The sequence below is a fragment of the Maniola jurtina genome, chromosome 25, assembly GCF_905333055.1.
Source record: "Maniola jurtina chromosome 25, ilManJurt1.1, whole genome shotgun sequence".
In the NCBI taxonomy this organism is placed as follows: Eukaryota; Metazoa; Arthropoda; class Insecta; order Lepidoptera; family Nymphalidae; genus Maniola; species Maniola jurtina.
In genome coordinates this window covers 1818471-1844293 of record NC_060053.1, presented here as the reverse complement: position 1 = coordinate 1844293, position 25823 = coordinate 1818471, and the positions used below count along the sequence as shown (strand labels likewise).

Genomic DNA, 25823 nt, shown 5'->3' with positions numbered 1-25823 from the left:
GTCACCCGCTCCATACAAACGTAAACGTACATGTTTAGAGATTGGATACAATTATCTTAATATTATCAGGAGTTTCACTAGTCACTAATCTATGCTCAGAGTTCTTTGATATCACTAGATTTGTTTAGTGAAATGGTCTAATTGAGTGGTCGTTTAACATCTCCCGGCTTATGGCATTTCGCTGGAACATAATAGATCTCATATTGGAGAGAATCACAATCTTTCGACAGTTTACAATCTCACGAAATTGATTCTGTTAGATTATAATCTAAACACGGTATAATCTCTAAACGGTATAACTATAATCTAACAGTTACAATTTCACGGTGGCATATATATAAATTCTTGAGACCGCGTAACTTTAACTGCTCAGGTAGTAGTTTAATATTTTAAAGGAAATCTGGAAGAATCAAAATCAAGATCATTTATTCAAAATATAGACCGTGCTATTGTACCTACACCTTTTGTTTCTCCGATTTGTTACATTTGAAAGATGATACAGTGGTGATAATTAATTAAGTAAACTTGAAACTAAAGCTACGAGCGTTCCAAATGCGCCCAAGTCTGAGAAGAGCCCACAAACTCAGCCGGGTAAACCACTGCAGACATCTCTCTCTATTAATCCCTTCAGTTCTGAAAATCGTGGTCCTGGTGTTCTTGCAATGCCGTGCGGATAATTGCTTCCATTCCTCCTTGCCAATTCCTCCTCCTTTCTTTACATGAGTTACCAGTGACTATGGTGGACCAAATAAAAGAATGTAACAGAAAAAAGCAAAAAAAGTCTGATGGAGTTTCTGTTGAATGGTGGGTTGCGTCGGTGGTTTTATAAGTTGCCTCAAAATTTGCCCTAAAAAAGAGATTTTTCAAGAGCTATAACTTTAAAATGAATACAATTTTACTGCAAATTATTTAAGGTATAGACAATGCAGAGATAAATCAATAGGTATATGGCTTAGGTATAGATCTAGAACAATAGAGAACAGAATAATAGCCGTAATACGTTTGTATGGAGAGGCGCGTAAGAAGATCAAAAGCATTTCGCTATTGTAGCAAAATATCCGTATTATGAGTCATACATAATTTAAAATTAATAAAAATGCTTGGCAAAGTACCGGATTTTTTCAATAATTTAACGTTTTAACATACAATAATCGTTCGTCATGGCATACTTGGTTGCGTATGAACAATCATTCCCACAGTCATATCTTGTATCGTATGTTGCAGAGATTTTTGCATTATTACAGGTTATTTGTCTGTAAGTGTAGGTATACTGAGCGATGTATCAATCTCAAAAAGGCAGAGGTTTTAAAATTATTTTACTAGTTTCACCTACAGACCTTACCTTAGGTACCAAAATAAATGATCTGTACTAAATGCCTTATTAATCACTTTAGAATAATATCTTCTACACCTTTACCATAGTAAACTATTACCTAAACTTTTCATGTGCCCATAATGACGAATCGATTGACAACCTCTCATTCATCAAAATCGGCTCAGTAGTTCAGGCGCTACGGTGGAACACGTATACCACAAACCTATATACATACCTACATACATAAACTGCTAAAATCATTACCCTTCCTTTTGGTTTTGCCGTAGTCGGATAAAAAGCTCTTATCTTGATGTTATCCAGTGTTGTGTTCCATCTTATGTCCTGCCCGGCTAGCATGGGCAACCCGCCAACCACCCATGGCCCCACCAACCTCGCGGTTATATGGGCTGAAACGCGGGAGGGCGCCCGTTCGGTACTTGTCTTCTTCTCTGCCGTCCTAACAAAGAGTGCAATAAGTCGAGTTTTTGGGCAAATTGACTTAAGACCATATCCGTAATCAGGAAAATGAGCTCTATATTTTCGCCTTATACGTCTTTTTTGTATCTTCAGTAGTTTCGGTTCTGTTGGTTATCAAAACTGCAATTTGTAATATTACGATTTGTAAGTAGCTAATCATAACCGCGAATATCTCGAAAGTAGTCGAAACCTAGTTATTGCTCTCTTCGTTAGGGTAATCAGGAAAGTGAGCTCTATATTTTCGCCTTAGACGTCTTTTTGTATCTTCAGTAGTTTCGGTTCTGTTGGTTATCAAAACTGCAATTTGTAATATTACGATTTGTAAGTAGCTAATCATAACCGCGAATATCTCGAAAGTAGTCGAAACCTAGTTATTGCTCTCTTCGTTAGGACGGCAGTTCTTGACTCCCTGCAAAGTATTTTCTCTTTTACCTCCTTGTCCCTATCGGTCACTCTCTCCTTTCTGGGGCAGACGGCACAAACACAGCGGATTCCCGTCGCCGATCGTGGTGTCTCCTGTTTTCCACTTCCTCTCTAGTATACGCGAGTCCTCGATGCTGGTAGAGTCCTCCTCGTAGGCACGCTCCCCCTGGATTTCCTCCCCTCCGCGTCTCCCTCTCTGACCTTCCGCTGCACTTCCGAGCCGCTCCTTCGCTTGTGCCACGCGTGCGCGAACTCCCGCAGTCCTCGAAAGTTCACCTCCGAAATTCTGTCCACCACTGATTTGTATGACATCAGTGGATATAATCGGGGGATATAATTTTTATCTACTGCCCATGCTAGTCGCGCTGAGGTATATATAAATTCCACGCGGGTGGAGTAACGGTAACAGCTAGTAAACCGTAATTTGAATTTAAATATGTAGCCCATTGTACATTAATGTCAAGGCGCAATGACACATAGTACCTAGCACAATAACAAGACGAGTTGCTGTCATTATGTTTGATTGTTGACCGACTTCCAAATATGTGAGTTCTTTTGTTTGCCATCATCAAATATTGCGCTCAGGATAATCTGTGGTTGCATATAAGGATACAAGCAATTTTACAAACGATTTTTAAGTAGCCTGTATAAAAGTTTTAAAATTAGCAAGTTTATTCTGTCATAATTTATGTTTGTAACTATTTCGTAAATTCTATAAGTTCCCTACCACTTGGTATAGTTATCTTACTTTGAAAATTGAAACACATTTTTTTTTTCTTTATTGTGATGTAACCATAAATTCGCGGTTTTCGAATTTTTTCCTTTACTTGTGCTATAAGACCTACCTACCTGCCAAATTTCATGATTCTAGGTCAACGGGAAGTAAGTACCCTATAGGTTTCTTGACAGACAGACAGACAGACAACAAAGTGATCCAATAAGGGTTCCGTTTTTCCTTTTGAGGTACGGAACCCTAAAAAACCGGTCAAGTGCGAGTCGGTCTCACATACGAAGGTTATGTACCTAATATTGCAACCTCATAAATTGCTAATCATAATCATAATTTGCTATTGCTGCAAACGAGATAAAACTTAATTAGATAATTAATTATAATTATGAAATAGACTAGATACGGCTAAAAGTTTAAAACTGAAAACAACACTTAAACTGACGACCAAACTTGTCTCAGTTAAATTACGACTATGAGAACTGTAATTAAAATAATAACTAACTAACTAACTTTAATCACAGCACTCTAAAGTTGTATTATTAAAATATTTCACTCTAGTTTTAAAGCACCAAACAATAAGCTTTTTAATAAACTTATTTGTATTCAAAATTCTAAAGCAATCCGCATACCTATGCTTATAAATTTTTAATCTTATGAATGAGTAGGTAAGTATGGCATAGTTTAACGATCTATATTTCTAAGGATATGGTAAAGCAGAACAAATAGCTACAGTGAAATATTAAATTCTTCAAGTCAGTTCCCCGTTTTATAGATTAGTAATTAGATCCCGGAAAATCAAACAGTTCCCACGGGATCTTTAAAGCCTAAATCCACGCGGACGAAGTCGCGGGCATCCTCTAGTTAAGAATATTTTAAAAAGATTCATCAAGGTCTAGTTCAAACCGTTGCTCCTAGAAAGCTGAAAATACGTCTTTACCTAGGCTAACAGCATACATTAGTATATGTATGCTATTATAGTATATTTGCTAGTATATTCAGTAGTCATAATAACCGTAATATTAGTATCACACTAATATTATAAAGGCGAAAGCTTGTATGTGTGTGTGTGTGTGTATGTTTGTCACTCCTTCACGCAAAAACTACTGGACGGATTTGGCTGAAATTTGGAATGGAGATAGATAATATCTTGGATTAGCACATAGGCTACTTTTTATCCCGGAAAATCAAAGAGTTCCCGCGGGATTTCAAAAACCTAAATCCTCGCGGGAGAAGGTTCGGGCATCAGCTAGTCACACTAATATTATAAAGGCGAAAGTTTGTATGTATGTGTGTGTGTGTGTGTGTATGTATGTTTGTTACTCCTTCACGCAAAAACTACTGGACGGATTTGGCTGAAATTTGGAAAGGAGATAGATAATATCCTGGATTAGCACATAGGCTACTTTTTATCCCGGAAAATCAAAGAGTTCCCGCGGGATTTCAAAAAACCCAAATCCTCGCGGGCGAAGTCGCGGGCATCATCTAGTAATATTATAAAGGCGAAAGCTTGTGTGTGTGTGTGTATGTTTGTTACTCCTTCACGCAAAAACTACTAGACGGATTTGGTTGAAATTGAGAATGAAGATAGATAATATCCTGGATTAGCACATAGACTACTTTTTATCCCGGAAAATCACAGAGTTCCCGCGGGATTTTAAAAAACCTAAATCCTCGCGGGCGAAGTCGCGGGCATCCTATAGTTAAGAATATTTTAAACTAGCCGAATAGCCGTGAAGGAGTAACAAACATACACACACACACACACACACACACACACACACACACACACACACACACACACACACACACACACACACACACACATACAAACTTTCGCCTTTCTAATATTAGTGTGAAAACCCAGACTTAGTGATTATTTCATCAAGGTCTAGTTCAAACCGTTGCTCCTAGAAAGCTGAAAATTTTACGTCTTTACCTAGGATCTAGCATAAATTAGTATATGTATGCTATATTCAGTAGTCAATAACCGTAATATTAGTATTGACATGCATTATGCATTCTACGCACTCTGTTTGACTAATCCTTTACTCTGCATAGTACAAAATTGATGTGTGCAATCAACAGTGGACCTCCTTGACCGAGCGAGATCTGTGGTACTATGGCATTAGCGGTTTGAAGGTCCCTTCATACCTGTTGGTACCCTTCCAAATGTTTAGCGTACCAAACTTTTTCATTGGTCTCTTTCTGTTCCGTAATCCTCATTGCTGAGAGTTTTGACCCCTTTTCATTATTCAGATAATGTTAGGCGTGTTTCTTGGGATCACACTAATATTATAAAGGTGAAAGTTTGTATGTGTGTGTGTGTATGTTTTTTACTCTTTCAAAAACTACTAGCCGGATATGACTGAAACTTAGAATGGGGATAGATTATACCCTGGATTAGTACAGAGGCTGCTTTTTATACCGGAAAATCAAAGGGTTCCCACGGGATTTTATAAACCTATATCCACGCGAACGAAGTCGAGGGCATCAGCTAGTAATAGATAATTCGATATGTCGTCAGATCCACGTACAACTCGAAAAAAAAAACCGGTCAAGTCAAGGGTTCCGTAGAATCGTACAAGAAATAACAGTTTTTTAGGGTTCCATATTTCCGTAGTATAGTTTTTGATTTATCGTGCAAAATGTCGGAAAAAAAATCCCAGAACGGAACCCTCGGTGCACGAATCTGACTCGCACATGGCCGGTATTTTTCACCCACATGCAAACTGGCGGTGTTCCCACTAGATTACAATAACTTGCATCATGGGGTTACTCCAGGGGCGGTTCCTCTGGTGCTGCAAATGTTCGTGGGCGCAGTAATCACTTAACATTAGGTGACCCGCTTGCTCGTTTGCTCGCTATTTTTATTAAAAAAAAAAAGTTCGTGGATAACCTAATAAATGTCAAATGAGCTGGGTGGCTATCATTCGGTGTTAGACACTGAGTTAGCGAATCTAGGCTGGTCCTATAAGCATTAGCGGTTTGAAGGTTGCCTCATACTTGCTATTTGGTACAGCTCCTAATAGAGTATCGGAATGTTGTATGTGTTTCCTACATTTCGCAAAGTGATTTTGCTTAGCCCTACATTTCTATAACTAAATTGAATAAGTTGTACTGAAGTCACACTATCACACTAATCACACTATCACACTATTAATATTATAAAGGAGAAAGTTTGTATGTGTGTGTGTGTGTGTGTGTGTGTGTGTGTATGTTTGTTACTCCTTCACGCAAAAACTACTGGACGGATTGGGCTGAAATTTAGAATGGAGATAGATTATACCCTGGATTAGCACATAGGCTACTTTTTATCCCGGAAAATCAAAGAGTTCCCACGGGAATTTTAAAAAACCCACATCCACGCGAACGAAGTCGCGGGCATCAGCTAGTAGGTAATATAATGTACATACTTGCGTGCTATATCTTGTACGGAACCCTTGTTAGACGACTCTGACTCACATTTGACCGGTTTTTTTTAATACCTCGACTATGTAAATGACGAGACAGGCCCCGTAGGCCGACATTCGGCCAAGAGGACTATTATATTATTGAAATTTTGTATGTGTCCATATATAACTAATTAATATGTTGCTAAACTGTACATATAAGTACATACTTACTATAAATCTAAGCCGGAACTACTAATTAATATTATCTTTAACATAATAAACACATAGTACCTATTATAATGTTTATTTTCCTATTTGTTGTAATACATAAAAATTACGTATAAATTTTAATATTAAATCTATATTAATAAATAAAATTGAAGTGTCTGTCTGTATTTCGAAATAACTACCTCATAATATTAAGTTCATTATGGTTATGTGAATGGTACCATAACTGTATCACAGGCTATTAAAATTTTTGTCTGTCTGTCTGTTCGGAACGGCTGAACAGATTTTGACGGGATTTTCACAGTCAAGTAGAGGATTGACCAGGGAGTTACATAGGCTACTTTTTTAACCGACTTTCAAAAAAGGAGTTGTGTTTTTCTGCCTATGTACACCGATATCTCTGAGATTTGAGAACCGATTAGCATATTTTTTTTAATCGATAATCATAAAAAAATCTGGATTCCAACTCCTCAATCCTGATGCTGCAGGGGACCTGACCAGCAAAACTGATGGGATTTAGAAACTGTCTGATAGGCTACTTTTGTCCTGAGTTATCAAAAGTTCCCACGGGATTCTTAAAAACCTAAATCCACGCGGGCGAAACTGCGGGCATCAACTAGTTTACAATATACAGTAGACCCCCGGTAATCCGACATGTCTAATTATATATTGAATTTACTAAAGACCTACATAGTGAAGTATGATTTGTACTTCAGAGTATGTATAACATATAGAATCTTATCATTGGATCTATAATTTGTCGGATTACAAGGTACTCTTTTGAAAAACATTCCGGACTATAGGGGGTCTTAGGCAGTACTCTATAATCCGACAAATTCGATAGTTCGACAATGTCTTGCAAAACGTTTGTCGGATTACCGGGGGTCCACTGTATTATGACTTATAACCCACACAATGTGCCTATACTTTGTTATATAACGACATTTTACATAATATATGTCTTGCATCTAACTGTATGTACCTATAATAATGACTCGACTGCTAGATTTCAGGGTCACTGCATTATCTCAATGCTTAATGCACGATCGGCAAATACCTACTGTACGTAGGTAGGTATATTACTTACTAGCTGATGCCCGCAGCTTCGCCCGTGTGGATTGGCCAGATCCCCTGCAGCATCAGGATTGAGGAGTTGGAATCCAATTTTTTTATGAAACAATGTCACAAAGTTCCTCTATCGATTAAAAAAAAAAATTACGCAAATCGGTTCAGAAATCTCGGAGATTTCGGTGTACATATGTAGAAAAACACAACTCCCTTTTCGAAAGTCGGTTAAAAAAGTAGCCTATTTTACGCCCTGGTCAATCCTCTACTTGTCTGTGAAAATCCCGTCAAAATCGGTTCAGCCGTTCCAAAGATTAGCCTTTTCAAACAGACAGACAGACAGACAGACAGACAGACAGACAGACAGACAGACAGACAGACAGACAGACAAAAATTTTAAAAACGTGTGATTCAGTGTTGGTATCGTTCAAATAACCATATGAGCTTAATATGAGGTAGTTATTTCGAAATTACAGACAGACACTCCAATTTTATTTATTAGTATAGATTATAATCTTCTCAACAAAACATAAAATCAATGTAGGATTTAATCCATACTTAATATTATAAATGCGGAAGTGTGTCTGTCTGTCTGTCTGCCTGTCTGCTACGTTTTTACGACTCAACCGCTCAACCGATTTGTATGAAATTTGGTACCGAGGTAGCTTGCGTCCATGTTATTGATATAGACAACTTTTTATCCCGGAAAACCAAACAGTTCCCACGGGATCTTCAAAAACCTAAATCCACGCGGACGAAGTCGCGGGCATAAGTTTAGTAGTAAGTACTAGTAGAAATTGTTATATTAGATTAAATTATTGTTACGTGCACTACACATTGTCGACGACACCTAGGTGTGCGGAAAAACTGATTAAGTTTATGAATACACCTGTTTTGTAAAATTTGTAAAAATTTGTTCCTAAATAAATAAATATTATTATTATTATTATTATTATCCTCTCGTTTAATTTATTTTAGTTTTGCTTAAGTTAAGTTAGTATAAGTATTTAGTTTTTTTTTTATAATTTTCAGTTTATAATATAAGAGTAAAGTCTTCTATGTTTATTTATATTTTATATTAAATTCATGTAGAAATTTTCACGTTATTTTTAAAAATACAGTTTTTAGAACGTAATTTGTATAAAACTAGCAGACTTGGCTTCGCTCTAGTGAAATTTTTGGAAATCGGTGAGGGAGTGAAACCAGAAATCCTGAAACACGTACCTATTTCTTCATTTTTAACCGAAGCGCAATTAAAACCAATTTTCATGGATATACCTAACTTGAAAAATGACGAAATTTCGTTCAAACTTTCATTCCCTATTTAAGTACCTACCTTTCTCTTTGGGGGTGGAATTTCCAAAAATCTTGAAACACTTAGGTACCTATCAAGGACCTAAGAATCTACTGTCATATATATAGGCTGTGCGTTGATAGTCAGGAAATCTTTTTATAGTATAATCCAAGAAAATCGGTTCAGCCGTTTGAAAGTTATCATTTCTTTTCTAGTTACTGTAACCTTCACTTGTCGGGGGTGTTATAAATTTTTAATTTACACTTTATCTAAATTATTATTGGAATTTTGAGCCAGTTACATAACTAAGATGTTATTTTTCTAGACTAATAGGTATAAACAAGTATCCGGATGTAAGGTAAGAAAATAATCAGGTTTATGTTTCAACATAACTTTCTTTACCGTTTCTTACATGTTTAGAATGAATCATCGATTCATAGTTACCTACCTACTTTTTCAAATTGCAACTCGATGATTCATACTAGGCTAAAACTATACATCGATGGCTAAAACATACGGCTAGCGTTATTTTTAACCCCCGACCCAAAAAGAGGGGTGTTATAAGTTTGACGTGTGTATCTGTGTATGTGTGTATCTGTGTATCTGTCTGTGGCATCGTAGTTCCTGAACTAATGAACCGATTTTAATTAAGTTTTTTGTTTGAAAGGTGACTTGATCGAGAGTGTTCTTAGCTATAATCCAAGAAAATCGGTTCAGCCGTTTGAAAGTTATCAGCTCTTTTCTAGTTACTGTAACCTTCACTTGTCGGGGGTGTTATAAATTTTTAATTTACACTTGCTTGATAAATTGGATGTCTTACCCTATTTCATATGTACAATTTATATATGTCAAGCTGTTACAAGTATGTAACAGCTTTTTGAGAAACATTGACTTTCCTCCGGAACTAAGTGCATGTTGTGACGATATATGTACGGATGGAAGTCATAGGCTTGTGATTGATGAGTTGTACCGAAAAGTTGTCCGCGCACTGCAGGAGGCAGCGATCGCGAGCAACCAGCCGGGACGAGTTGGGAGGCGTAGACGTGTGGTTGGATGGAATAAGTACGTCAAGGACGCACACAGGGAGGCTCGTGAAAAATTTGAGACGTGGAAAATACATGGCATGCTCTTGTATGGTAAAGAATTTCAAGACATGAAATCTAGCAAGAAGAATTTTAAAAATAAACTTAAATTTTGTCAGAGAAATAAAGAGCAATTGCAGATGGATGTATTAGCAGAGCAGCATAGACAGAAAAAATTCCATAAATTTTGGAAGGAAACAAACAAATTAAACCCTAGAGCGAGCCTCCCTGTTAGCGTCGATGGGGAAACGGATGCAAAACGTGTAGCTAACATATTTAAGGAGCATTTTAGAGTCCAATCACCATTAACTCGGAATCAGTATGCGCAGAGAGTTGATTTGCCTGCGTCGGGCTCTTCTCTATCATTTAGCGCTAAAGAGGTAGAGAGTATTATAAAGAGCTTGGCGAGGGGAAAGGCTCCGGGACATGATGAACTGAGTGTAGAGCACCTGTTGAATGCGGGTTCTCATGTTTACCGGATCCTTGCTATGTTTTATACGTTTTGCATCCGACACTCATACCTTCCTGCAGACCTAATGGAGAGTGTAGTTGTGCCTGTAGTTAAAAATAAAACGGGTGATATTGCCGACAAATGTAACTACAGGCCAATTACATTAGCTACAATATTGGGAAAGGTGTTTGATGGTCTGCTTGACCGCCAGCTCAGTGGATATATAAAATTAAATGATGCACAGTTCGGCTTTAGAAGCAACGTATCCACGGAAAGTGCTATACTGGCGCTCAAGCAGACTGTTAAATACTATACTGACAGGAAGACACCTGTCTATGCCGCTTTTCTCGATCTTTCTAAGGCATTTGACCTTGTTTGTTACGAACAGCTGTGGACAAAGCTGAGGGACCTTAAAGTGCCACCAGAATTGGTTAATATATTAAGGTTTTGGTATAGCTCACAAACGAACAGGGTCAAATGGGCTGGTGCTTTTTCGGATCCATATCACCTTGAATGCGGAGTTCGACAGGGTGGATTAACATCTCCCTCCCTGTTTAACGTCTACATTGATCAGCTGATTGATGGACTCCGCCGAACCGGGATCGGCTGCTCTATTGATGGCACTATGGTGAATAACTTGAGTTATGCAGACGATATGGTTCTGCTGAGTCCATCAATTAGCGCACTGAGAAAGTTACTCAAGATGTGCGAGTCGTATGCTGAGTCACATGGACTCATGTATAATGTAAAAAAGAGTGAGCTATTAGTTTTTAAGAGCAAAGGTAACTCGCCGGATGATATCCCTCCTGTGACTCTTAACGGAGTTCCTCTTAAAAGAGTCGCAGAGTTTAAATATCTAGGGCATATTGTTACGGAAGACATGTCTGATATAAAAGATATAGAAAGGGAGCGCAGGGCATTGGCAGTCCGATGCAATATGGTAGCTCGCAGGTTTGCACGTTGCGACAAACAAGTAAAAATAACTCTCTTTAAGGCATATTGCCAAACTTTCTACACGTGCAGCCTGTGGGTGTCATATACGCAGAGGACCTACAATGACCTGCGCGTCCAATATAATAATGGATTCAGGGTGCTGATGGGGCTGCCGAGATTCTGCAGTGCGTCACTGATGTTTGCTGAGGCTCGTACCGATGATTTTTATGCAATTATGAGAAAAAGAGCAGCATCGGTGATGAGCAGAATCCGCGGTAGTTCCAACGACATTCTGAAGACATTGTCTGAAAAACTAGATAATCCATTTATGAGACACTGGATTGGTTTGCACATGCACTCTTAGTGTCTCATGGGTGGATATCTAGTCAAATAAAATTATATTATAATAAATAAACAAACTTACTTACTAACATAGGCATAAGCAGTTATTTGTATTACTAACAAAATGGATGTAATATCTGGAATAAAGATGATTATTATTATTATTATTATATATATATATATATATAAATCACACCAATCTAGGCTACATTTTCAAATTGCAACTCGATGAGTCATAGGATTCTAGGCTAAATCATACGGTAGCGCTCTTTTCCTATACACTGCATACATAATGCCTCTTTAATAGATTACAGGTAGTTATAAGTGTAGTTTATTTATGTCTTTTATTTGCCATAAACAATATATAAAGCGGAATTCACATTACGAAATTAGTGGGACATTAATTTTATTATCAGTTGCATGTGCAAACGTGTAATTTCGTAATGTATGCACTATGCATTGCGAAATTAAACGTTTAAGAGGGGCCTCTCCGTCACTCGCTCCATACAAACGTAGTTCCAATTTCATTTGAATATTAAGCAACCAAAGTTCATAAAATTTTGCAGACATATTCTAGAAACTAATATCTATGCCTGTGGTTTTCCAGGTTTCTGTTAAAATATTCCATTTCAAAGTTACGCGGTCTTAAAAATTCACATACAAATCTTGGAGCTCTTGTAATTTTAAAACTACATATTTTTAGAAAAATCTAAAACACCACAGGCACACATTAGTTTCTAGAATATGTCTGCGAAATTTCATGGACTATAGTTGCTTAATATTCAAATGAAATTGGAACTACGATTGTCTGGAGTAAGTGACGGAGAGAGCCCTGTTAATTTAATTAGCAATTGCATGCAATTGATACTGAAATTAATGTCGTGAAACTAATTTCGTGCCACTAATTTCTTATGTAAATTCCGCTTAAAACGCATTTTGCCACTTATTCCTTTTATCCACTCTAAAACATCCAACCTATAGTGACCCCTGGTGATGTATCTCTCGGAAACTTGGGTGGCATTTTGCGTTTTGTTAAGAATAACTGCAGTTTCTTGCTGACTCTTCTCAGTATAATTTTCTTTCCAAACTGTTACTAGAGTCTTTAGTTCTAGTCACTTGCCATAGTGCCGTTGGTTAATATGACATAAATATTTTTTATTGACATTTTCATTCAATTCAAGATAATTCATTCTAACCAAAGCCTTTGATTACATCCCAAGTCCCAGGTTCGACATATAGAATGATCGCAAGCAATTATAGTTCTAATTGCTTTCGATTAGAGACGTTAGTCGTGTGCGTGGTTCACCCCGAAGTCATCAACTAAATCGTTCAGTAAATTAATGTGGTTCGTATTGATTGTCGTTGTTCAAACTACGTAGCTATATTTAAAACAGTGTTATCACTGACTGACTGACAGATAACGCACAGCCTAAACCGTTGAGTACCCTAGAGGTGCATTGAGCAATTTCTAATGAGATTTTCAACAAGTGTAAATTAAAAATTTATAACACCCCCGACAAGTAAAGGTTACAGTAACTAGAAAAGAGCTGATAACTTTCAAACGGCTGAACCGATTTTCTTGGATTATATAGCTAAGAACACTCGATCAACAAGCCACCGTTCAAACAAAGAAAAACTAAATTAAAATCGGTTCATTAGTTCAGGAACTACGATGCCACAGACAGATACACAGATACACACGTCAAACTTATAACACCCCTCTTTTTGGGTCGGGGGTTAAAAAACACTGGAATATGCCTACGACTTAGTGGACTTCACGCGATCGCGTGGACTACACAAATTTCAAACCCTTATTTTACCCCCTTAGGGGCTGAATTTCCAAAAATTCTTTCTCAGCGGATGTCTACGTATTACATAGCTGTCTGCATGCCAAACGTCCAGTAGATTGAGTTGTGCGTTTATAGATCAGTCAGTCAGTCACCTTTTCCTTTTGTATCACACTAATATTATAAAGGCGAAAGTTTTTATGTGTGTGTGTTTGTTACTCCTTCACGCAAAAACTACAAGACGGATTTGGCTGAAATTTGGAATGGAGATAGATTATACCTTGGATTAACATATAGGCTAATTTTTATTCCGGAAAAACAATGAGTTTCCACGGGATTTCAATAAACCTGTAGCGGTTGCCACATTCGCAAGAAGATGTCGCTTCTAAAACTCAATGAATCAACAACGCTCGAAACACTAGATGGCAGCACGGGTAGCCTAATTGAAAAAACTCAAAATAGAACACGCAACTTTCAATCGCAATGACAGAGCGTTTACCAGATTGCACTATATATAGAAGTTTCAACGCATAACCGTCGGCCCAGCTGGCGCTACCGAGCACAACACCGCTCGGTTGGGAAATTTCCCTATTGCTACGGTCGAGCACAGCACAGCTCCCGTACAAACCTCAATCCACGCGGACGAAGTAGCGGGCTTCAACTAGTATTGCGATAAATTAACGCGGACGAAGTCTTAGGTATAAGATAGTCAAAAGATAAAAGGCTGACTAAAGAAAAGAAATCGTGTTTTGAATTTCCTTTTTCGTCGAGTTTTTCATAGTTATGTAAAGATAAATGCCAGGAGTACTTACAACCGTGTCATATATGTTAAGAGGGGTCTCTCCGTCACTCGCTCCATACAAACGTAGTTCGTCTCTCATTGGAATACTAACCAATCATACTCAATGCAATTTTGTAGAAAAGATCCGGGAACTAATATCTATATGCCTGTGGTTTTCCAGATTTCCGTTAAAATATTCGGTTTCAAAGTTACGCGGTCTTAAAAATTCACATAAAAATTGAGCCCCTGTTATTTTAAAACTACATATTTTTAGAAAAAAATCTAAAACACCACAGGCACAGATATTAGTTTCTAGAATATGTCTGCAAAATTTCATGGACTTTGGTTGCTTAATATTCAAATGAAATCGGGACTACGATTGTATGGAGTAAGTGACGGAGAGAGCCCTGTTAGAGGTACTCCCTTTGTGAGGCAACGCACGCAGAATGTGTGAAACACAATACACACTTACTTTGTTTATCTTTATTTACCCGCCTTTGGCTAAACGACATAACTCTATGGATGTGGGTCAACTCTCGGAATAAGAACTTTGCTGGATGTGACGTTTGACACCTCCCTGGCGCAGTGGTCTTATTTGGAATTTTATAATTTCTAAATCTCTGGTCTGGTCTGGTGGGAGGCTTCGGCCGTGGCTAGTTACCACCCTACCGGCAAAGCCGTGCCGCCAAGCGATTTAGCGTTTCCTGTGCGATGCCGTGTAGAAACCAGAGGAGTGTGCATCATCATTTACCATCAGGTGAGATTGTCATCAAGGGCTAACTTGCATATGGAAAAAAACTACCGATATGCCACACACAGTTGTGTAGAAAATAGAAATTAAGTTTTCCTGCCACTTCCAGTAACTATAAATCAACGTTATATCCATTTAAGATTCCGTAGTGACCCGCACAGTAAACCTCTCGGTTTTTACTCTTTTTACTAGTTTTTATGTGTTTATTTAGTCCTCCCTCTTGTGCACTAAACTAGTTGTACCCGCTTCTCTTTTTATATACCTACCCTCTTGCTCTTTGGCCGGGAAATTGGGTTTTCTTGCGGCGAAACGTTGTAGTTTTAATAAAATCTCGTTAGAGGATTACGTAACTTCTTATTTAAACAAGATTTTCTCTAGTGGGAGGCTTTCGCAACTTCAATGGGGCACCCATAATATCCACTCTTGCTGGCAAACTGAACTCTACCGCTTACACAGTTAGAAAGGTTCAACAGTTAATTACTTATAGTACAAAAAGACTAATAGCCTTATCGAGTGAGAGAAGGGCTGGCTCATTTTTTGCGCAACGGATCAGCCTGGCTGTCCAGTGCGGAAATGCAGGCAGTATTCTTGGCACCATTTCACGCGGGCATGATTTGTATATTAATTACTAATTAGATAAGGCTATAGTTTTAAGTTATATTAAATGACTTCTCACGCGCCATTTTTAACCCCTGGCCCAAAAAGGGGTGTTATAAGTTTGACGTGTGTATCTGTGTATCTGTGTGTCTGTGTATCTGTGTATCTGTCTGTGGCACCGTAGCGCCTAAACTAATGAACCAATTTGAATTTAGTTTTTTTTGTTTGAAAGGTGGTTTGATCGAGAGTGTTCTTAGCTATAATCCAAGAAAATCGGTTCAGCCGTTTGAAAGTTATCAGCTCTTTTCTAGTTACTGTAACCTTTACTTGTCGGGGGTGTTATAAATTTTTAATTTACACTTGTAATTCTATGGGTTAACTGTCAAATGTCAAAAGTACGGTTAACCTTTTTTTTTCTCGTCTGGCTTTACATACATTAATTAGCCTATGTCAGGTTTGTAGTTATTTACAAGTTACGGAAAGTCCGATATGTACGCAGTTTCCCCGGTCAACATTTAAAATGAGGACTAAAAGTACGTTTGACACGATATTTGACAAATAAGTTTAAAATGGCGCGTAAGAAGTCATTTTTTTTTACGCATTTGTCTGGCTTGGAAACTGCATAGTTAGTTTATTTTGTCGATATTCATAGTATTGTTATATCGCTTATGGAATCTTGGTAAAGCGCCTTTGTTGTTGTCATGTTTTCAATGAAAAATGCATTGTTTTTAACTGTTTTTTTCGAACTCTCCTTGAAAATAGCTCATATCTTTTAACGGATGGAAGTGACGCGAAGTGCGAATGTTACTTCTATCCGTATTTAAAATGACGGTCAAACAGAACATCTATTTTTAGGTGGTGTTTAAAGTAGGAAATATACATATCTATGGAAATAGCCCCTTGGGTACTTAGAGTCATAGGTTACAAGTGTAAATTAAAAATTTATAACACCCCCGACAAGTGAAGGGTTGATTTTCTTGGATTATAGCTAAGAACACTCTCGATCAAGCCACCTTTCAAACAAAAAAACTAAATTTAAATCGGTTCATTAGTTTAGGAGCTACGATGCCACAGACAGATACACAGATACACACGTCAAACTTATAACGCCCCTCTTTTTGGGTCGGGGGTTAAAAATATGCTCTATGTTTTTTTTACTACTTACTATTCAAAATCACTAAATCTTACATATTTATTTATTTGATCCTAATATTATTATCTACCACAACGTCAAAGAAGTTCTTCAACCGTGCGTGAAGGTTGCACGAACTACTGTTTTTTGCACCAAAAGGTCAGGAGTAGCCATAGGAGGTACCTACCTACTCCAAAAACAGCTCGGTAACTTACACAAACGGGAATCGAACCCAAGACCGAGTAACACTGGCTATAATTTTTTTGAAAAAAAAAAATCAGTAGGTAGGTATGGCAGGGCGATAAGTACTCTTTTGAACCCCCGACCCAAAAAGAGGGGTGTTACAAGTTTGACGTGTGTATCTGTGTATCTGTGTGTCTGTGTATCTGTGTATCTGTGTATCTGTCTGTGGCATCGTAGCGCCTAAACGAATGAAATTAAAATCGGTATTTTAATTTACTTTTTTTTGTTTGAAAGGTGGCTTGATCGAGAGTGTTCTTAGCTATAATCCAAAAAAATTGGTTCAGCCGTTTAAAAGTTATCAGCTATTTTCTAGTTTTCTTGTAGAAAAGAAGGTTAGATAACCCTTAGGTTCAAGTGTCAATTGACAAATGTCAAGCTGTCAAGATGGACGTTGCCTAGATATACATAATTATTTATTTGAAAATGATTTGTCGGGGGTGTTGAAAATTTTTAATTTACACTTGTTAATTTTTTGTTCATTATAGAACGTTTAGAAAGGACAATGACCTCTTGTATTTTGAACTAAAGGAAATACACATTTTTAAGGTTCTGTACCTCATAAGGAAAAACGGAACCCTTATAGGATCACTTTGTTGTCTGTCTGTCTGTCCGTCCGTCGTGTCTGTCAAGAAACCTATAGGGTATTCCCCGATGACCTAGAATCATGAAATTTGGCTGGTAAGTAGGTCTTATAGCACAAGTACAGGAATAAATCCGAAAACCGTGAATTTGTGGTTACATTATTTAAAAGTAAGATAACTATACCAAGTGGAGTCTCATATGAAAGGGTTTTATAGTGTATATTCTGAAACAGATTTTTATTTATTTTTATGCATGATAGTTTTTGATTTATCGTGCAAAATGTCGGAAAATCACCCGACTACGGAACCCTCAGTGCGCGAGTCTGACTCGCACTTGGCCGGCTTTTTTTATTTGACATAATTTAACTAAAAATATAGTGCAATAATTATAATTCAGCTTACTTATTCGAATTTAAATGCAATTAAAATTCTTTAATTAAGATTTCTGCCTAAATAATAAATCCTTGAATAAATAATAAGTGGATGGGTAAATAAATAAAAGAATTAATGAGATTCAATAAAATTTATTATTCTCTTACTAATAATAATAATAGTAATATGAACGACTTAAGACTAGTTCCGACTTACTATTTTATTTTTCATAATTAATATAAAATTATTATTATCGTATAAAAATAACTTATGAATATAATCTAAATCAGTGGTGTGATATAATATCCTAATCTATTCTATGGATAGATGATAATATTTTTTGCATGCAAAAAAAAGGTTTCATTTATTTTCATAATATATTTTTATTTAATTATTCAGGTAAATGAATGCGTTACATTTGTACACATTTCTTTGGCATGTGAATAACAGTAACATATACAGAATTCTATTTTTTAAATGTAAACAATATGGCGTAACAAAAAAGGACGGAAATCATTCTTCATTCATTCACTTATATAATACATTCAAATTATATAATAGACGGAGATATTGGGAATATAATATTGTACTTCTAATTTAATATGTATAATTAAAATACATAGTTTTATACTCTAAAATATTGTTTATAATATAATGTACCTAATACGTAAGGCAGTTTCGCTTATTTTATAAAAATGATTATAAACTCTTTCAATTATATATTATATGATCACTACACAGCTTTATTTTTATGTTTTTTAATTTTTTTTGCAATAAATTACTTACACGCAACATTTAATAGGCAATATTATTCGAAAGGCACCCAAAATACAACCTAATAAATTACATTGACATACAAAAACATATTAAACAGATGGCACGGTACACATTTTGTATAGTATTTCGCAAATCTATTAAAATTTTAAAACACCTGGCTGGCCTACATTTTTTAAAAATGTCGAAACGGTATGTCGTAAGCACCACCTATGCCATCGATAGTCCTCTTAGAAGGCTTTACGCAAACTATTGCGACACAAGATATAGTAAACAAACATGTCTCTACATTTTAAGTAAGCTACTACGTCTGTCCGTTCATTTTTGTGCCACTTAAGAGAAATCTAAAGTTTCATTTAGTTGTATAATAGTTACATAAAATAAATTTCATTTATATTATACTACATATTAGATTACAATAGGTTTATGAATAAATGTACTTATTTTTGATATTAGTACGTAGTGTAAAATAATAGAAAAAATAATATGAAAATACAAAATGTCATTAAAAAGGAGTATTATAAATATACTTATTGTTGATAAATAAAGTAACTAAAATTATAAACAATATAGTGTAAAATAATAGAAAAAAAATATGTAAATACAAAATGTTATTAAAAAAAGAGTATTAAAAATTGTTTACATAGCGAGATTAAAAGTGTACATGAACGAATGAGCGTATCTTTTTTAGGTAAAACAATGATATTACTATACTACAGATATGTTACGTTCATATTACATGGCGCTCAAAATACGTTCTCGTTTGTGAGTAAGACAGAAAATACAAAGCACACGAGATAAGGAGAGATAGCGCTCTACAAATGTGAACCAAATGCGGTAGTTCTAATTTGTAAGTCTTTTCTAACGTGTCTACTTCTTTTTTACATTGTTTGATAAAAATGTAAATAAAATATGACACACAAAAGCAAAAATTGAAGCTACCAATCTCAGACAAAGCCACGGTTCACGCATAGGTCAAATCTGTGAAGTGAAATCGAATTAGGGGCCTATATCTAATAGTGCCGAGGTCAAATTTTTCTCATAGTATTCAAGTACCTACTACAACCTTAAGGTTGTAAGTTGTAACCATTCAAAGTTACGCAATGATCCTCAACGAAACAACAAAACATGTGGTAGGGGAGGGGGGATCATTCGAGGTCATGAGACATTCTACAATTGAGTTACAAATGAGTCAGTCAGTTCAGGTAATGATTCACGGACAAAGGAGGAAATTAATGATTAAGACGATGCCTAGGCGTTAAATGATTAGATCTTTGACCCGGGTGTGGCGAATACTGTAGCTGCCAAAATTACATCGAAATCTGTCAAGTCAATATTATTGAGCTGTCATAACTCAGTCAGAATTTTTAGTCTGTGTTAAAAAATTTGTTAAATTGTTTACAATTTATATACTTAAATTAATATAAACTATATAAATACTGAATTCCGATCGTTATCCAACACTTATTATTAATAGCTAAAACATGAAAAATAAGATTCATCAAAACTTAAATGTAAATTGTAAATAAAGTATTTGAGATAATATACCACTTAATTAAAATATAATTATTATTAAAACAGCAAAATATACACGCATAAAATAAAATAATAATAAAATGACACGAATGGTAACGCGTTAATTAGTTTTATAGAAAAATGGAATATTTTGGAATGTTCTGAAACTAAACTTAATTATAAAAGAGAATAAAATTTTCCAAACTTCCTTCTTAAAAGGAAACGAATTTTATTCTCGAAATACAAAATGCTATGCCATGATAAAGTAAAAAACTTTCTAAGGACTATGAAAATTGTTCAGGCTTCGACTTCGTGTCGTGGCGGGAAAATCGGTATAACCTACTCATTAAGGCAATATAACTCTTATTGCTTTAAACTTAAAATCGATTCTTTAATGCTCACGTGTAGGCGTTTTAACGTACGAAAATCGGTGGTAAAATTTGGCTAAAGGTAACGAAAATAAAGCACCAAATTAATTGTAAGCTGACTCAAAATTAATCAAAAAGAACCTCTCCCCAGAAAAAAATAAAAGATGGAGAATTTAACTATTATTAATATTATTGTTGTTTAGCAATTATTATCTATTAATAATTGCGTGTGCAATTACGCAATGCTATGTTAAACGGCGCTTGTTGTCGGCCATATTGAATCGATAATGACGTCATTTAATAACAAGTATTATAATTGGAATTCCTTACTTAATGGAAAACAATTTTATAATGAACTTTAGACTTGACTTATGGTATGAAATAACCACAGAGTAGTTCCAAAAAAATATTAGGAAATGGGAGAGTTCGCACGCTAGGCAATTCAACTTACAATAGATTCAATGAGTCGAATATAAACCGTTCAACCGTTGAGTCGAGCATACAATCGATTGTTCAATAGTACTATACTAAACTATTGCAAAACACCACACATACGAGTATGCATCCAACATGATTTAAACAACCAAATTTTTTTATTCAACGACAATTTCGACTGCAACCTCGCCGATAACGAGGCAATCTAAGATGGGAACGCGCTAAATACGAAAACTATGGCAGTTTATGTTAAACCCATCAAATAAAATCTGTTTATCTTTTACCTTTATCGTCACCTTTATTTAACACTCAGTTTCACCCTCTTTTCTCTCCGTTATATAATGTTCCACTTCTCTCAAAGAATTGAAGAGTTTCCAAGCTATAATAACACCAGTTATCTCAACTAGAGATATAAGTAACGAAGCACCAGCAACAGAAGAACTGATAATCTTGGTGTAAACTGCTGCCACTTTAGCACATCCTAATCTTTCATTGGCTTCCTTGTCAGTAAAGTCACAGGTTGCTCTGTAATAACTATCCAAACAACAGGTCAAGGGAAGATCATTTCTCCAGCTTCTGTAATCTCGAGCGTCATTAGCACCACAGCATCTTAGTTTCCTTTCAATTTTCCCAAAAGCTTTGAAGACATCCGGGTTGGATTGAGAATTGTAGTATCCATCATAAACTGTGTCCTTTATGAATTTATCAGTGTCTTCTCCATCGACGAAAACGAAGATCAAAGTTGCCGCAAGCAGTTGTCCAATGACAATTAGAATCATGAAAAGTCCGTACATCCCCAAGAGTCCTCTGCTTTCTTTGTTAGCACCGCACCATCCACAGAAAGATACCATGATCACAAATAATCCGAGAAGGATAAACAGCCATGGTGCAACTTGAGGCCAGTAAACCCTATAATCCAGTAAATAGTGGTTACTGTTTCTCAATGCAACGAATTCGGAAAGTTGCACGAAAAACCAGATTCCTGTAGCCGCTGTCACTAATCCGAACACCGCGTATATTATGTTCATAACATACAGAACACCTTTTAGAAGGTCTTCTTTCGCCATTTTTATTTTTCGCGTTTCAAATTATCGACCGGCGTGAATGATCGTTAACGATAGAGTGAGAAACGTTGCATGTGCGCGAGTAGTTTTATAAACTCGCGAACGGACCTCAAGATCGAGTGGTTTTACACCTTACGACACGATAACACTTCACGATATATTTGCATAGAGAGTGGTGACTCAGATTTCTTGATTACAGTCAATTATTTATTCTGGGTTACAGTTATGACTTCCTGTCGTTTGATACACAGATATGACACATATTTTTGGTGCACAACGGAAATTCTTTATAGATTTTTCTTAGTAATAAATATTACTACAGATTTCTCATGTTTCATACAGTTCACGAGAAAGCAATGCATTTACTACACTCATAAAAGTGATTCAAAACGATTTGTGAACGGAATTTTATACTAACTTAAAACGCAAAAAAGCTGATAAAACAACACTTATCATTTAAAAAGTCTAATGAATGAAACCATCGTTATTTATACCATACGTAATTGGCAAAATTTTGGTAAATATCTCTAGCAGACTTTTAGACAATTTGTGGACGTAATTTTTATTTTTTGATCATGCTTATCATTTAGGAAGTCTTGTAAGTTAAAATAAAGGTCATAATAATGCACAATCTGGCTGAAACCTATAACAATATCTGTATATGTATGTCTCTACCAAACTGTCAACTAGACTAATTTTACAGTTTATATATTTCTTTATTCATTGACAGTCATAGCAACATAATTAACAAGCAGAAAGATAATAACATTACGCTTTAAAACCAAACTACTTGACAATTACGTTTTTACCATAATTATATTATCTTTGTGTGTATCTAAAATCAGTTCAGAGATTGATAGTAATACGTAATAATTGTCATATCGTCGCAGTCGAATTCAAGTCACGTCGTGTCGCATCCGTCACACAGAGTCCCAAAATCTCGCCTACGTGATTTAACTAACATAGTACAACCAAGCCAGTTTATATGACATACTTCGTCTACTGATGCCATCGCTGCGAAGGTAATATTACGTAAAAACACCAAACATTCTTGGAGGCACCTACCAACTTTTGCTTTCGGAGGCCTTGAAGACCAATCACTTTCCTCGATGCTCCATTGGCAGTATCAAAATGCGTAGCTTTACTACGCATAAAAGCTAGTTGTCGTTAAAGACAGGTTTTGGCCGCTATAATGGCACCTGATAGTAGGTAATCTGACATGGAATGCCCTAACCTAGATCAAAATATTGCGCGAATAGTACCATTTAGTTTCTAAACTAAAGAAAATATTTAGGTTTTCTTAACTTTAGAACTTACAAGCCTTATCTATTTTTGTTGGTAGATGGTTGTATATAAAAAGAAATTTATGTCTGATTTGGAAAAGAAATCCTAATTCAAAATCGATTTGAAACTAAAGAATTTAAAATTAGTTATTCTTATCAAAAATCAGAAAGCAAAAACCACTATTCAAAAACAATTAATCATCCAACAACAGTTAATTGATAGAGAGCGGTAATAGGAAATGTAATTATAACTCAATTAGAAACGTACGACATTGACAAGTAAAAGATGTTTGATAGATTTGTAAATTATAATTATTTTGAACTCAAAATGCATCATCAACAGAAAAATATAAATATACATATTTCTTACACAGATATAAAATTAAATTATCAGCAAACTATATAAAATAAAATTACTTAGGTACTTATATTCCTATTTTATCTTAAAGCTGATACCGTTTCGGCATTATTTGGTTTGAAATGGTAAAAAAAATAGTAAATATTCTAACTTGGATACAACATTAATTGAATTCTTAATAATGAAGATTGAAAAAATACTTAAGACATGCATACTATGCAAATTCCGTCCATTCAATTACTAAAACCCAGAACACCAAAGAATTCAAATAACAAAAACAGAATATGAAAAGTTAAAACAAACTAAGAATTTCTAACACGTTTTCAACATGTGGCACGTATTGCCAATATTATGTATCTACCGCTACTATTATGCAGTAAAAAGAAAATATAAATTCATATAGGTACCTTTTTATAAGTCTTATAGCGACATCTACTGATATTCATGACAATATAAATATATTATTATACAAAAATAATCTTAGAAGTACAGAAAAATATTCCCAATTTTCAACTCACAAACAGACACACAACAAAATACTAAAATTAATTAATTATATACAGTCTATACAAGTAACTTACAAACTAACTTAATCTAATTTTAGACTCCTAAAATAATTTAATTTTTTATAAAAATATTTCAATTGATTTTCAATAAAAAGTATTCTGAACTTATAAGTCCAGTTTCATTTGAAATGTAATTTCAAATTGAATTAGGTACAATTTCCACAGAATTTCTAATTTCAATTTCAAATACATTTAGAATTGAAAACCATTTTAATATTAGGAAGATAGCAACGAATATCTAGTATCTTTCTAATATTAAAGCTCAAATATTGGAAATTAATAAAGTCTTATCGACACAATACGGTGACAATAACTTTTTATTGTGCCTGGATATACGTATTAACTTTTCCGAAATAGAGGCTAAGAAAATACAAATTTAGACTCTTAAAAGTTATTTCTAAGAGCATAGAATATAAATGATACATGTTTATGTAAAAAAATTGTGACTTGAGTTGTGTAAAAACCTGATTTTGACGAAGTGCATTCTGCTTGCAAAGGCTCTATTAAATAAATATTTGGATATAAACATTTCACAAGGACGGATACTCTCAAACTCAAATGAGTTTATTTAGTTCAAACTTTGAACTAACTGAAGGCTTAGCTATTAATTTTATCACCTAACATTAAAAATTAACATAAAGTTAAAACGGCTGTACGCTTAAACCGCATGCCCTAGTTTTGATAATTCTTTACTTAGTCACAGACCACTGTGTTTCACGGTGGTTAACGATTACTTATCGAATAATATTGAGAACAGTTATTTATCCTTTCTGTAAATAGGTGTAAATCTCACAGCCAACACTCTAAAATATCGAGTTCAGAGTTCTGCGTTCCGCTTTCATTGTAATAAATGCGATGGTTTTGATCTAAAGGCACACAAAAGTAGTTGACGGTGTAATAAGCAACTAATAAGCACTTTTGATCAAATAAGAAGTAAAATTAAATTTGGAACGGCAGAACTCTTGAATTTAGATCGTTGGCGGTAATTTGAATGCCTAAATCTTACAAACAAAATACTACTTAGGTAGTCTATGTATACTAATTTACATTTAAATTATAGTAATGAATTATTTTATATTCAAGGTTCGGCATCATTATAAATGTTAAAAGTTGCTACAATTATGTACATTTATAATATTACTTTTTTATTATTTTATGTACCTAAGTGTAAACACACATTATTAAAATGCGACGCCACGTGTAAAAAAATCTCAATTGAAATGGCTATTGTCATGTTCTTGTAACTAAGAAAAAAACTGAGACAATCATATTATTATTAACGTCATGAAAAGTTATAACTTTTATCCTTAGCAATGTATTAGAGAATACCTACTTAAATATAAAATACTGATACCTACTTCAAACGACTAGAGTCATAAAAATTCCATTAATTGCTAAAACGTGATTCTTTGTTGATGTTTCTGATTCAGAAAACTCAATTTACTTATGTAACTCGATAAAATTTAATTGCTTTATCTTTCTCA

At 35.2% G+C, this 25823-nt stretch overlaps 1 protein-coding gene and 1 long non-coding RNA gene across 2 annotated transcripts; one reads left to right on the top strand and one right to left on the bottom strand.

Moving 5' to 3' along the window:
• Positions 1-20220: 20220 nt before the first annotated feature.
• Positions 20221-22597, bottom strand: LOC123878212 (23 kDa integral membrane protein-like). Its single transcript, XM_045925335.1, has one exon. The coding sequence runs from the start codon at positions 22133-22135 to the stop codon at positions 21371-21373; it is 765 nt and encodes a 254-aa protein (XP_045781291.1). The 5' UTR covers positions 22136-22597; the 3' UTR covers positions 20221-21370.
• Positions 22598-22632: 35 nt separating this feature from the next.
• On the top strand, positions 22633-25532 carry LOC123878214. Its single transcript, XR_006798795.1, has 2 exons — positions 22633-25161; positions 25212-25532. It is a non-coding gene; the product is annotated as an uncharacterized LOC123878214 (long non-coding RNA).
• Positions 25533-25823: the final 291 nt, after the last annotated feature.